Genomic DNA, 14,480 nt, shown 5'->3' with positions numbered 1-14,480 from the left:
TTTAATAAGCAATAGTTTATCAAATGTTGATGCCCCTCCAAACCCTAAGAACCCACTAGCCTTTGTTGAATTGCTCTGATAAACTCTGTACAGTCATGTCAGTGGCTACATGGAGGATGCTGTACCTACCAGAAATAAGCCTAGAACTTGCCCCAGAAGCAAACCTCCACGGTGGCATCTCAAATTTAACAGGATATGCAACAAAAGGAAAAAACTCATGGCTAAAATCAGGAAACACAACTCCCATAGAGATAATAAATCTTTCATCAAACTAAACAGGCAACCTAAGTGCTAATTAAGTGCACTAAAGCCAATTTCAAGGTTAAGATAGCCTCATGGGAAGACTTTAGCTATGTCAGAAACCTCAAAGGCAGCACACAGCAGTGTGCTGAACTGCTGGGAAATGGTGCCAGATTAACTCAGCTGGGTGATATAGCAAATCTGTTTGCTGACAACACCCCACTCACCTCAAATGACCCCCAAGAAATATCCTCAAACATAACACCTCCAACTCTAAATAGAGTGCAAGTCCTGGCTATACTCACTAAGGCCAAGAACACAGATTCAATGGGCATTGATAATATCACTGGATGCCTCCTCATCTGTCTAAAATACAACATATCACTATTTAACTATAGTCTTAAAGCAGGCTTTGTGCCAAAAGAATGGAGGACTGCACTTGTCAACCTGCTTAGTAAGTAAAGATCATCAATGGATCCAGGAAACTACAGCCCCACTAGTCTAAGCCATGGAAAGAGTTCTCATGGACATAATCAACAAATACATTGGAGATCTCCATTCACTGAATTCATCCCTGTTTGGCTTCATCAAAGGAAGGTCATGCCTACTGAACCTGATGGACACTTTTGAAAAAAAGCATCAAAACAGTGGATGAGGGTAAAACAGTACATACTGCCTACCTTGATCTGGCTAATGCATTTGATACAATACCCCTCTCAGACATTATCAACAAACTTACAGAATAAGGTATAAACCCTAATCATGGATAGGACCCTGGAGGATAGGATTGCTGAGACCACCTCCACAAAGAGGCTGGTGACCAGTGCAGTCCATCAGGGCTCTGTGCTAGACCTACTCTTCTTTGATATCTACTTCTCAAAAGTCAAAGCCAATATTAAAGTCCTCTGTCTGGCCAAGTTCCCAGTTGATTGCAAACTGGGCATGATTATAGAATCTCCTCTAGATGTAGACACCTAGAAGAAGGTCTAACACAGACAAATAGCTGGTACCAAAGCCACAGCTTAAATCTCAGTGCCAAGAAATGAATTATAGTACCTTTTGAGAAGTCAGTCACCCCTTGAAACTATGTCAGTAATAAAATACCTCCAGGAGTTGACTCACTAGTCAGGAATCTAGGGACTCATGTAGATAGTAACTTAGCCTTTGACCAATATGAGCCCAAGGTAGTAAAAAATACTTCTATGTTTCTTAACTTGTAAGTAAGAAGAGCATGTAGTTCCAGAGAGGTCATCATACCACTGCATTCGGCCTCATCAGATCCATTCTAGAGTATAGTATAATGCCCTCTTTGTTATATATCTGACCAGACACATGCAGCAAATTGAATGTCCTCAAAGGGTCCTTACAAAATGAATACAGTGAGTAAACACAATGTCCTATGCTGATCACCTCAAAGCTCTGTCTCTTTACTCAGTGTCATACAGACTTCTGTGAGGTGATCTTTGCCTGGCATATAAGGCACCCCTGGATCCTGTTTTGATGAATCCTTTACACATCCACAAAACAAACAGCATCAGAACTACTAGATCCAAAGACTTAAATTTTGTTTGTGACATAAATAGGACATGTTGGAGAGATAGATATGCATCTCAGAGAATTCCCATTTTCTGGAATAGTCTCCCCATTCTTGCAAAACAAAGTACCTCTGTAACTTTATTTAAGTGAACCCTTGGACCGTAGGATAGGAAATCAGAAATTCACCCCTAGTCTGACAACGATGAGCACAGGCAGTCAGTAAATCATGTCAAAACCAAAAATCATCCCCCCCCCTGTATAAATGTCTAAAACATAAAATCTGTGGGTCCCATTTGAGTTGCATGGCTAAGCTTATAAAGGCCCTAATAGCTGTTATTCTACTATATACCTATGAACCTATATAAAGAAAAGAATGTCTACTGATAATTTATCTTAGCAAATTGTCAAATATAATGTTTGATGGTAGTTTTAATGCAAAGCTAGAATGTTGGGAGTTTCCCTGGCACATATTGATCCCAGCTGACAAGGTACATGGCCTTAATGAAATATTCCTAGTTAAATCACAATTGAAATTGAGGCTTCTTGCACATAGTGGTAGTGTGCTACAAGTACTACAACTAATACAAGTACTACAAGTGTAGGGCATATAAAGTATTGGTTTTAGTTGTTTGGTTTGTTTTGATGCGGTACCTCTAGGAATAAATGTCAAACCTTTTTGTATTTTAATAAATACAGTATTTATTGTTTTCACTGTATATAAGAACTGCATTTTGTGTGACACGGTAATCCGTTTTTTTAGTGTTTTGACCAATAAGGCTGGCAGATGCTGTAAGCTATTCTTTATTGATAGTACTTAATACATTGTGTTCTCTCTAGTCGTTTTCGTTCCTGAACTTTATTGCGATCATACAGAAGAGTATGATGACTGCTCAGGTAAATTCCAAAACCTCTGTGAACTTCAGTGTAATGATTTGAAGAGGACTAATATGGCCTGCCCACCCGAATGTATACCAGGATGTGTCTGCAAACCTGGGTAAGGGAAGATGTATTCAGTAAAAATACTAATTATATCTTAATGATAAACTGTTTTGCACACCACTTTTATGAACTATTATTTATATATATATATATATATATATATATATATATATATATATATATATATAAAACATGTTGTGTTCCAAACAGTTCGTTAGGGGGAAAATATCAGTTATTGTCTTTTGAAAAGTATTTCTGCTTTCATTTGTGTAATATAACATTGTAAAAGATGCATAATTGTCAATGAACAATGTCTTCTTGCCTTTGCTGAACAGGAAATGTGCAATCTGACACCATTTCTGTATACATAATTTGTGTTTATTAAACACCATAAATTTGCGGATGTTCTACTAAGAAAAATTATGCATTCATGTTTCATTCATCTGCATTATGAAGTATATGTTTTATAAAGGTCGCCCTAGTTTCCAGAAATGCACTAGGATGCTGATGCATTGATTTCTGCTATCTACTCTGCCGTGACTCCTCATGACTCTGTTTTGTATTACTTGCATATTTACCTCTCATTAACCTGTTAGAGCTACCTAACCTAACTCCCCAAGCCAAATTCCATACAATAATTGTATTCTTGAAGTTTAGATATTGTGGTGCAAATGGATGTCTTGCCTTAAGTGATATATTGTAGTTAGAAATCTATAAAAAAAAAATCCTCATCTTTTATAATTGTAACTACACTCTGTCATATGCTATAAAAACATAATGTATGAGTTATGCGCAATATTGCTAACTTAGTTCTAACAATCCAGAATAGCAATTAGATTATACAGGTGTCACTGTTAAACACTTATCTTTACAAGTATCTATATGCTTATTCTAGGAATTTAAGAATGTGTATGATTTGTGATATTATACACATTTTGCTAACAATGTATGAATGATTATAAGTGAAAACTTGTAAGAAACATGTCATATGATACATTATAATTCAAACTGTGAATTTAGTATAATCACTCATGACAATTAAACTGAAGGTTTATACAAGGTCATACCCTTCTGCTACATTTTCCACAGTCAAACATTATATTATGTATACCCCCTACCATTACTTCCTTTATAAACTGTTAGTATTTTCTTTTGTGAGCCATTCACCAATATATTAAGTTCTGCTGCATCTTAAATAGAATTATTTAACATGGAGCAGACCTTTCCCCATGCAATACTCTCTACTTCCTGTTTACTATTAGCGGTTTTCCTCCACGGCATGATGTTCTGTTAAATTACATTTAAGAACACCATTTTGTTTGCATAGTATCTACTTACAGCACATCTGCACTATTTCCTCCCGTATTATAAACATCAAGATTTGACATCCTCATATCCTTTCAATCATCAAAACATAATTAAATGTAAGTAAACACTGAAAGACATCATGCTAAGCCATGTATGATTTATTCAGAATTTTATTTTTGGAACAGGTATGCGAGGACCAATGAGGGATCATGTATCCCCACTGAAGAATGTCCATGTGTCTACAAAAATGAATTGTACTACAAGGGAGAGTCCATACAAGTGGAATGTAATTCCTGGTGCGTATTATTTAACTGCATCTATGTACTCAATAAACTGTAATACTAGAAAATGAAAATTAAAAACTCTGTTATAACTAGTAACAGCTAGGACTCCTCAGAATTCATTGCTATCGCAGTAGCATTCTGCGCATAATCATACAATCAGACTGATTCTTCTAAACTATGCATAATATTATCTAAAATAAAAAGAGATAAAACAGCATACAATGCTCTTAAAGTCACATTAAAATGTAATAAAGCAGATGTCATAAAAAGTATGAACAGTGTTCATTATCATAGAGAGTCACCAATGGGAGTGGGTGTACTTCAGAGTTTAGTTCTAAACTCAGTGCTGTTCATACTGTTGACAGACTATATCAGCAAATTAGTTCAGAGATCAGAACAATAAAGTTTCTGTATGCAGACGATGTGGCATTACAGACAGACTGAACAAAACAAAGATGAAATCTAATACAGACAAGAAAGTGGTCATGACAGCAAAAGGAGAAAATCAGATGAAGCTTAAAACTGAGATAGAAAGAAAAACTGTGGAGCAGGTTAACAATTTCAAGTTTCTGGGAAACCTATTTCTGGAGAAGGGAAGTCTGAATGAGGAGGTCAAAGCTAGAATCAGAGGTGTTGTGGCCAGCTGGCACAGTTTTAGGAGTAATTTGTGGCAGCAGAATTTCAAAGAAGTCAAAATCTATGGTGTACAAAACAGTGGTGCAACCAGTGATTCTGCATAGTACACCATAGAAACTTGGACAGTGAAGGCAGAGCAGTTCAGGAAGCTTGAGGTGATAGTGACGAAGTGCCAGAGATGGGCAGTAGGATCTACACTGAGGGACAGATGAAGAAATCAGGACATCAGAGCAAAGGCCAGAATAGCCACAGTTACTGAGAAGGTCTGGGAAAACAGATTAAGGTGGTGCAGTCACATGACCAGAAAAGCAGAATACAATTTTGTAAAGCAGATCTGTGGGGTATAGAAGGAAGACAAGTGGAGACTAAGAACAGTAGCCAAGAGAGATGGACATCTTGCATGAGAGAAGACCTAAGACTGGCAGGCTTGGCTTGATGGTGAAGGTAAAAGGGTGGCTCTGAATATAGAGGAGTATCCACAGTTGACGCAACCTTCGGACTGCAATTAAAAATGGAAAACAAAAAAACATGGGCTGATGATGAGGAAGATGCTGGTGCTGATGAAGATGAAAGCAGACATTCCTAAGATCAAAATTTGAAATCTTCCGTAAGACGCTTGCCATAAATTTTACATTAGTAAACATTTTTGTCTTCAAAAGTACAGACATTTATAAATGTGCATTGTCACTTTATAAAACTAACTTACTTTTGTATGAGTTGAGGATGGGTTAATTTATTATTATTTTTTTTTTGCATAAGATATTGTATTAGACCATGACTGTATTGGAACCTACTTTATATCAAACATCTTAATAAGGCAAGATTGCAAAAGAAGTAATTCGTGCTTTCTTTTAAAGTGAAGTTTGCTGTCAAATGAGTGGGATTCAAAGATGGTCAGGATACATTGTATCAAAACCAGTGCATATAGAATCTCATCATCAGTACTGACAGACACATGGTACAGAGACAGAATAACCTAACATAACCTTTTAGCTGGAGCTCAAAGAACCATGGAGTGAAATTAACGGTGTATTGTGAAGCAGTTTAAGATGCTCACCATTTTAATAATAAATTGAGGATCTCAATGGATACTTCACGGCAGTCAGAGGTGGGAGATCTATTCATATAAATATATTTGTATTTAGCATTGACATATAAAAGTGGTAGCATTTCCTTATTAGATAATGTTTATACAAATACAATGTACTATATGAACAAATTTCATGAAGAAATATGGATTTGTGGTAGAATATTAGCAATACAAATGTTGTGCCCACAAACAGGAAAAAAACAAAAAAACAAAAAAACAATGACCAGCCACCATAGTAAAATAACATAAAACAAAATAAAGATTTCTTCATGGGCTATTTTTGTTCAGTGTGCCTAGTTGACAAACAGAAAGACACCATAAAGGTAGCTTTCAGTCTTGTACAACATTGGAGGTTCTTGATACAGACCGCAAGTCTGTTTTATCACCAATGCTGGATGCAGTTAGGGAGAGGGGAGTTGTTTATCTGGGTGGTTCACAGCATTACAGGAACTGCACCTCTTCTAACTATAAGCTCCTGTTACAAAGAGTGTTGAAATACTTTGGCAGAGTGGACACCGAAAGGTGTACTGTGCCCATGTTGTGGCAGGCATGAGTGAGGCTTATTTGGGGCTGTCTTCAGGCACCACCAGATTATACTGCATACAGAGTCATGCAGTATGCAGGAAGTAACAGAGAGATTCAGTCCTAACACTGCATAATGATGCTTTATAGTCACTCATATCCATAAACCTCTGCTAATAAGTGATAGATTTGTTTTTACTAGTATATGAAATCACATAACATTACCAACATGGGAAATCGATGCTCCACACCTATGGTCATCCCCTTGTTGGTCAGGTCTGACCATAAGCTAATCACCCTTGACATCCACATCCCTCCCCCACCCCCAGTAAGGAAACCTCCATAAAAAACTTCTCTAAAGCCAACTTCATGCTAACTGAAGTTCATAGGTTCATAGGTTCGTACTAGGCTATCTGCCCTAGGGCATTTATAAGCCTATCCAGAGTGTGTGTGGCTTTCACCACCCCTTAGGATGAGAATACTATGCCCTTTTAGGGTTTAGTTTACTGTGCCTCTGTCTAGTAGTGACACAGAGATGACCCCCGGGGTAAACCTACGATCTCCCATCCACTCGTCAAGATTTCTCTTGAATAGAGTCAGTGAGGGGCTCTGCCTAACATGGACTGGGATTCTGTTCCAGAGTGTAGGGAGCCTCTGGGTTATGAATCTGTCCCTCCAGCACGTCCTACTTATTTCTGTGTTGAGGTTTAAGTCTCTTGCTCTTGTGGCTCTGATGGATTTGGATTTTCTGAGGTGGAGCATGTCCATTAATTCCGGATTGGACATGGCCTTGTATGTCAGGCACAGATCACCTCTGAGTAGGCGGTATGAGACTGAATAGAGCTGGAGTTTTTTCAGTCGGGCAGCATATGACATATGTTTAAGACCCTTTATCCTCTTGGTGAGGAACTTTTGGGGTCTTTCCAACTGCTGCAGGTGTCGGGTGAGATACATCCCAAATGGGGCATTGTACTCAATCATTGGCCTGATAAGAGAAGAGTACAGGGGCACAATGACCTCTCTTGATCTAGATGTGAAACCCTTCATGATAAGGTGGGCAATATAGAAGGTCTTCCTAACCACTTTGGCAATGTGAGTGTCAAATGAAAGGTTACTGTCAACCTGGGTCCCTAGGTCCCTGATTACCTCTTCCGTACTTAATGGATTACCACCTATGTGGTAATTTGTGGGTACCTTGTTTTTCCCAAAGGGTATGACTATACATTTTTTGGCGTTCGGCTTAAGGCCATGGCTCTGGCACCAATTATCCATTTCTATGATGTCAGAAGTGACAAACTCAATGACACCCATGCAGACGGGAACTGAAAGTTTGACTGCTGAATCCTATGCTAAGGCACTGTATGAGCACATCCACTCATGCATGAATCGTGCTCTCCCAAATAGAACCAAGATGCTCTCCTCCAAAAAAGGAAGCCAATCTGGTGGTCCCTTGCCATAAACAAACTTTACAACAAAAGAAAGAAACTGTTGCAGAAAAGAGGAAAATCCCAGGATGCAAAACACTCCCTTACCAGCCACAGTAAGAAGCTGAGATCCTTCATAAAATCCTCCAATGCTAGTTACGAAAATAAAATTGCCAAAGATTCCAAAGACAACCACAAGGCATTCTATAGCTATGTCAACAATCTAAATGGCAATGCTAAGATCTGCTCTGAGCTACAACAGAATGGCATGAAATATACTGATCCCAAGGATATTGCCAATATCCTGGCAGATTGATTCAGTGCCAACTTCACCCCCCCCTCTCACCCCCTAAAAGGCCCATCTTAATACTGAAAGACTGCCAAATTCCAGTAATAATGGGCTCACAGGTAAAAAAACGCACTCTTCAAGGTTAAGAATGCAACATCCATGGGACCAGATGACATCCCAGGCTGTGTACTACATGAACTACAAAATGAAGTGGCACCTCACCTACGTTTCATGTTTAATCATAGTCTCACCTCAGGCTTCATGCCCACTGAGTGGTACACAGCTACAGATATCCCACTCCACAAGGGGGGATCCACCTTGGATCCTGGGAACTACTGCCCCATCAGTCTGACGAGCCTAATCTGCAAGGCCATGGAACGTATTATCATGGAACTTATAAACAAAGACATTGGCAACCTTCAAACACTGGACCTCACCCAGTTTGGGTTCATGAAGGGCTGATCTCGTCTCCTGAACATGCTTGACTTCTTTGAATCAGTCTCCAGAGCTCTGGACGAGGGTAAGGCGGTCCACACAGCCTATCTGAACCTCACCAAGGCCTTCAGCATCATCCCTCACTCTAGAATCACAGATAAACTTACTAAGGTGGGCATTAATCCCTACATCACTCAATGGGTTGTCAACTGGCTTACTGACAGAACCCAGACTGTAAAAGTAGCTGACTCCAAATCCAGCTCCAGACAAGTGACAAGTGGTGTACCTCAGGGTTCAGTCCTGGGACCACTCTTGTTTGGCATCTACTTCTCTGAAGTATAGGCCAATACTAAGGGACTCTGGCTAACAAAGTTCACAAATGACTGCAAACTGGGAGCCATTATTGAATCCCCAAATGATGTGGATATTCTACAAAAGGGCCTTACAGAAACAGATGCTTGATGCCAGAGCCATGTGCTCAAGCTCAATGCCAATTAATGTATAGTTATCCCCTTTGGGAAAAAACATGTACCCATGAATTACCACATAGGTGTCAGTGCACTAAACACTGAAAGTCTGATAAGAGACTTAGGGACACAGGTGGACAGTGGTCTCACCTTTGATAACCACATCACCACAGCAGTCAGGAAATCCTTCTATGTGGCACACCTCATCACCAAGGGCTTTTCATCCAGAACAAAGGAGGTCATTGTTCCAGTGTTTTCATTCCTCATTAGACCCATTATAGAATACAGCGCCCTGTTTGGTATGTACCTCTCAAGACATCTGCAACAACTGGAAAGGCTGCAGAAATACCTCACTAAAAGAATCACAGGCCTAAAGCAGATGCTGTATGCTGACCATCTAAAAGAACTCCAGCTATACTCTGTCGCATATCTCTGTTTACATACAAGGCCATGTCAAACCCAGAGCTGTTGGACATGCTACACTTAAAAGAAATCCCAATCCCTCAGAGACACACGCTCCAGGGATCAAAACCTTGTCATCGAAATGAACAAAACATGCTGGAGGGATAGGTTCCTGATCCAGAGACTCCCCAGACTCTGGAATAGACTGCCTATACATGTCAAGCGAAGCGCCTTTTTGTCCCTCTTCAAAAGTAACCTTGACAATTGGATGGGAGATAGGAAATTCACCCCGGGGATCATGTCAGTCGCCCTGCTAGACAGGGGTCCAGGGAAGTAAATATTGGAAGAAATAGCCAAGGAGTTGTTATGGCTAGGCTTGTATAGCCTAGTACCAACCTATGAACCTATGAACATGATGGACACACATATACCAAAGGAGCATAGCAGGCAAGCCTGTAGAAAAACTGAAAATATGTTTAGGAGGTACTGATAATGTGCCTTTTTGAAGACTACATCAAAATATATTTTAGAGTGTGCTGACAGCTCAATAATGTTCAATTCCATTAAATTTCTTCGTACTTTCAAGAAATGAGCCATTGTTATAACACAAGAGTTTACAATAATTCAATATGCATTGACTGTCTTAACATGCTTGAAAGTTTGATGGAAAATATGCTAAAGAAGCTTGAACTCTTGCAAGTTTTAAAACTTACAGAAGACTATACATCAGTGACTAATGATATTTTCATGACTTGTAACACATCAAACCTATAATTATCATTATGAAGCACATGTAGGCAAGACAAATATTATGTTTTAGAGATGGTTCTGTGTGCCACAGTATAGGCTCATGGGTTCATAGTTCCATACTAAGCACACTTTAAAAGGGCCACTGAGAAGATTTGTTATGCCACTTCTTGGTATTGAGAGTATATTAGTTACCCCTGGTAAGACGATTAGTTCTACATGCACTGGCTATGAATTGTTAGCCTTGTAGTAGAACTTAAGTGTGTGGCGTGATTGTTAGACCACTGGTTCTGTGAAGAAAGGGAGGTTAAAAAAGGTAAGGATGAAACCTAGATGAAATACTTCTACAAGTTAGCTAGCTGTGCAAGATGGAAGTTCTTCCTAAGCACAGCTGAGATATGATGATCAGCAGAAAAATCATTATCAACTTAGGTACCAATCTCAACAATAATTGTTTCTGGTTTGAGTGGGTTCTCAGCAATGTGGTAAGAGTAGGTGGTGCATTTTCTATGGTAACTGTGTTACATTTTTTGTTATTTAAGGTTTGCCTGTGACTAACATACCTATCACTGGTCAGATCTAGGCCCTACTAGAGTGTCTGAGTGGGATTTTACAATTGTTTTCAGTTTGCAGTCATTAGTCTTTCTTTCGGCTTTTCTCGGTTAAGGGTCCCCACAGCAGAACTCCGGTCTGCTAATGATTGGCATTGGATTTTACGGTGATGAGTTCCCAGCCCAACCTTCAAAGAAGGCACACCCATTCAAGCACATACCTACCTGCATGTCTTTAAATGTCGTACGACCACGGGGAGGACATGCAGACTCCACACAGTAAGCGCTCCAGCCGAGAATCGAACGGGAGAACCTCTGGCTGTGAGGCAACAATGCTAACTGCTGTGCCACTGCGGCAGGAATCTTAGTTAATCACAGTCCTATAATATTTGCTTTTAATTGTGAGATGTAAATTCCAAACAGCCTAAGGCCCAAAACTAAGCCTCTTTTTAATTTCTTCAAATCTTTTTGTTTTCTAACACCATGATGGGAATGGACTTCATTCCGAAGTCAAAGTACAATTAAAGTTCATGAAATTAGTATTGTTTCAATCCTTGATGTCAGCCAAAACTGCCCTTCGCAGCACCCATAATGTGCCCAGTAATGACTCCTGCAATTCGTATGGAGTTACATGTACTGGTAACGTAGATTACTTTTTATAAGACCCATTGCTCCTACTACTATTGGGAATGTCTGGGTAACTTTTTCCACATTGCTCTAGTTTCTGCCTGCAAATCTTCATATTGTATGACTTTGTGTCTATCTGTACATAAGAAACTGTAGTCACTGGGTGCAGCAATTTCAGTGATTTATTTTATTTTATTTTACATTTGTTGACCGGGCTAGTCCAACTGGATACATGTCCATTTTCAGTAGAGGCCCGGGGAGATAAGCTCCAAATTAAGCTAATAAAACAGGACAGCAAAACTAATAAAATATTTAAATACATTGTTGATGGAGAATTTCATCAAAGAAATTAACTTTAAAGAAATTGACTACAGAGTTTAACAAAACAATACAGTACTATTTACATGGTAAAGGGTTTGACATTCATCATAAAGTAGGTTAGGAATGAAGTATTATGGTTGTTTAGAAAATATAACACTTAAAAAACAGTTTGCATTTATGCACTTATACAAATATTACACTCAGAGTAAAAAGATAGTTGGTCTATATACAAGGTGGAACACTTTTGCTCACAGCAGGATGAATGTTACAGAGTACATACTCAGTGATAGTTTCCTGAGAATACAAGACTAAATTCGAAGTAAGGGAAGGCTTAGTAATCACAATTTAAGGGTTTTGGGAGAGAGGTATATAGTAATGTTGTACCGGGGGTGTGTTAGTCAGGGTTAGTACATGGGCATAGCCATTGTGTTTTTAGGATAATTTTTCATTGCATTTTGAAGAGCGGTAATGATGACAGTGATGCAAGTTTGCCGGGAAGCCTATTCCAAATCTTCCCCACAGAATTAGAGAAAAGAGAATCACCTGCTTTGTTGTGGGATTTCTGGATGGTAACCAGTAATTTATTTGCTGAGCGAAGGGTAGTAAGATTTATGTAGGGGGGATATAAGGGTACAGAGAATAGGAGTATTACTAGGATGGTACAGAATCTTTTGCGTGATGGTGAGTTATTGAAATTCCAGCTGGTTTTGCAGTTCTAGCCATCCTGTTTGAGATTTAGACAATGGTGAGTTCTAAATGTGGAGCCAGTAGAAAATCTGGCAATGTTGTTATAGGAGGTTGCCAGCTTATTAAGGTTGCTTTTGGAAAGATTAGTATAAATGGGGAAGGCATAGAGGAGGTTAGAGATACGGTGGGTATGGGCAATGGTAGTTCTGGCTTCAGGGGTAAGGAAAGGTTTTATCCTATACAGGGAACCAAGTTTTCTGTTTACTGTTTTAATAGTAGAGTTAATATGTGCATCAATGTTAAGGTTGTGATCAATTATTACACCTAAGAGTTTAGTAGTTGGGTCAGGAGCTATGACAGTACCATTGTTGGATGTAATGGAGAAATCTACTGGGGAGGATTTTAGAGTTGGAGTAAATAGCAATAGTTTTGTTTTTTTGGCATTTAGGAGGAGGCCACATTGTAGGAACCAGTTTTCAACTAGGTTAAATACTGTTTGGGTGATGGATTGGAGTTCAGATGAAGAAGAGGCATTACAGATCAGTGTGGAGTCATCTGCATATTGTATGCAGGTAGCTAGAGGAAGATTTATATTAAGATCATTAATGAATATAAAGAAGAAGAGAGGTCCCAGGATAGAGCCTTGAGGGACACCTACGGTAATAGAGAGATTTTTCATGGACCACTATATCTGGTTTTCTTGCATCTGTCTTTTGAACTGTTGGCAATGGGTGACCACATGTGATGTAAACTTCATAATTTTCTGTGATGCTTTGTGGCTCATGTTTCCAGTGTTTTTCATCTACTTCATTATTAAAATGTTTTCACAATTCCCCAGTGCAACAGTCTTGCCACATTATTATACCTTTCAGTATACAGTCCTTCTGTCATTAGTATGTCATAACCAGCAACATGTTGTATGACTGCTTACAATTTTTTACAAAACCTACATTTGTCTGTTTCTCTCACATGTTTAGTGGTCTTTGTAAACCGACATGTACGTAGCCGCCAATATTAGCATTTCATCTTTTGGCTTGAATTTGTCTCTCCTTAACTATTCCTGTATTCAGTCCTGATCAACATGAGGTTCTTCCAGAAGTTTTCTAAACTTGCAGCTATATTTATGCATTTTCCACATTTCTTGCCTTCTCATCTGGTCCTTCACCTTATATTCTTTCTTTTGTTTTTTTGGCAGATTCAGTTGCTGCCTGATTTTTATCTACTTCTGGTTTGATTTCCATTCCTGCTTGACACTGATATGCTTCTGCTAGACTAAGCAGGGCACTCATCTTAGATTTATTCTCCTCATGTTTCAAAACGTTCATTATGTTTGGGTCTTGTGAGGTCAGCAGATATGTGAGCAGTCTCATGATTGCAGATCTATACATGTAATCAATTTCAAGGAGGCCCAACCGTCCTTCAGAATGGGGAATATATAACCTGGTATGCACTGATTTTTATAAATCATTTGATAAGCATGAAGCATCCTTCTTGTTTTCCTGTCTAATCTCTCCAACAGGTTTTGGGGCCAGTCAATCACTCCAAAACTGTAAGTTAGGACAGGAAGAGCAAATTGGTTTATAGCCTGATTTTGTTCCTAGATGTCAATGTTGTTCTCAGGATTAATTTAAGTCTTATAAAGTATTCTTTACTAAGTTTTATTTGCATTTTTTCATGCTTTATTGTTGATCCTTCATCAATTCCCAAATATTTATGCACTCCCTCTGGCTCAATTTCTTTTATATCACATTCTTGTCCCAAATTGATGTTTTCTCGGTGCTGCAATTTTCCTGCTTTAAAGGTTGCTTTTGCACATTTATTAAGACCAAATGACATTCTTATATCATCTGAAAAAGTTTTGACTACTTGCAGTTGTGCTTTCAGTTCCTCATCTGATGAGCTATACAGTTTTACATCACTGACAAACAAAATATGAGAAGTCTTTATACTTTGTTGTTTTCTATGAGCTAAATTA

General features: G+C 38.8%; 1 protein-coding gene across 3 annotated transcripts in view; it reads left to right on the top strand.

Moving 5' to 3' along the window:
- The window catches only part of LOC122791664, a 384,215-nt gene that overhangs the window by 264,093 nt on the left and 105,642 nt on the right, over positions 1-14,480 (top strand). For all 3 annotated transcript variants that reach the window (XM_044059492.1, XM_044059493.1, XM_044059489.1), the window contains 2 exons: positions 2,614-2,770; positions 4,209-4,319. In XM_044059492.1, coding sequence (XP_043915427.1) covers positions 2,614-2,770; positions 4,209-4,319 — 268 coding nt within the window. The remainder of the gene's footprint in view (positions 1-2,613; positions 2,771-4,208; positions 4,320-14,480) is intronic.

Source organism: Protopterus annectens, chromosome 17.part0 (genome assembly GCF_019279795.1).
Source record: "Protopterus annectens isolate FY-2018-M chromosome 17.part0, PAN1.0, whole genome shotgun sequence".
Classification (NCBI taxonomy): Eukaryota; Metazoa; Chordata; order Ceratodontiformes; family Protopteridae; genus Protopterus; species Protopterus annectens.
This window is presented reverse-complemented; position numbering and strand designations above follow the sequence as displayed.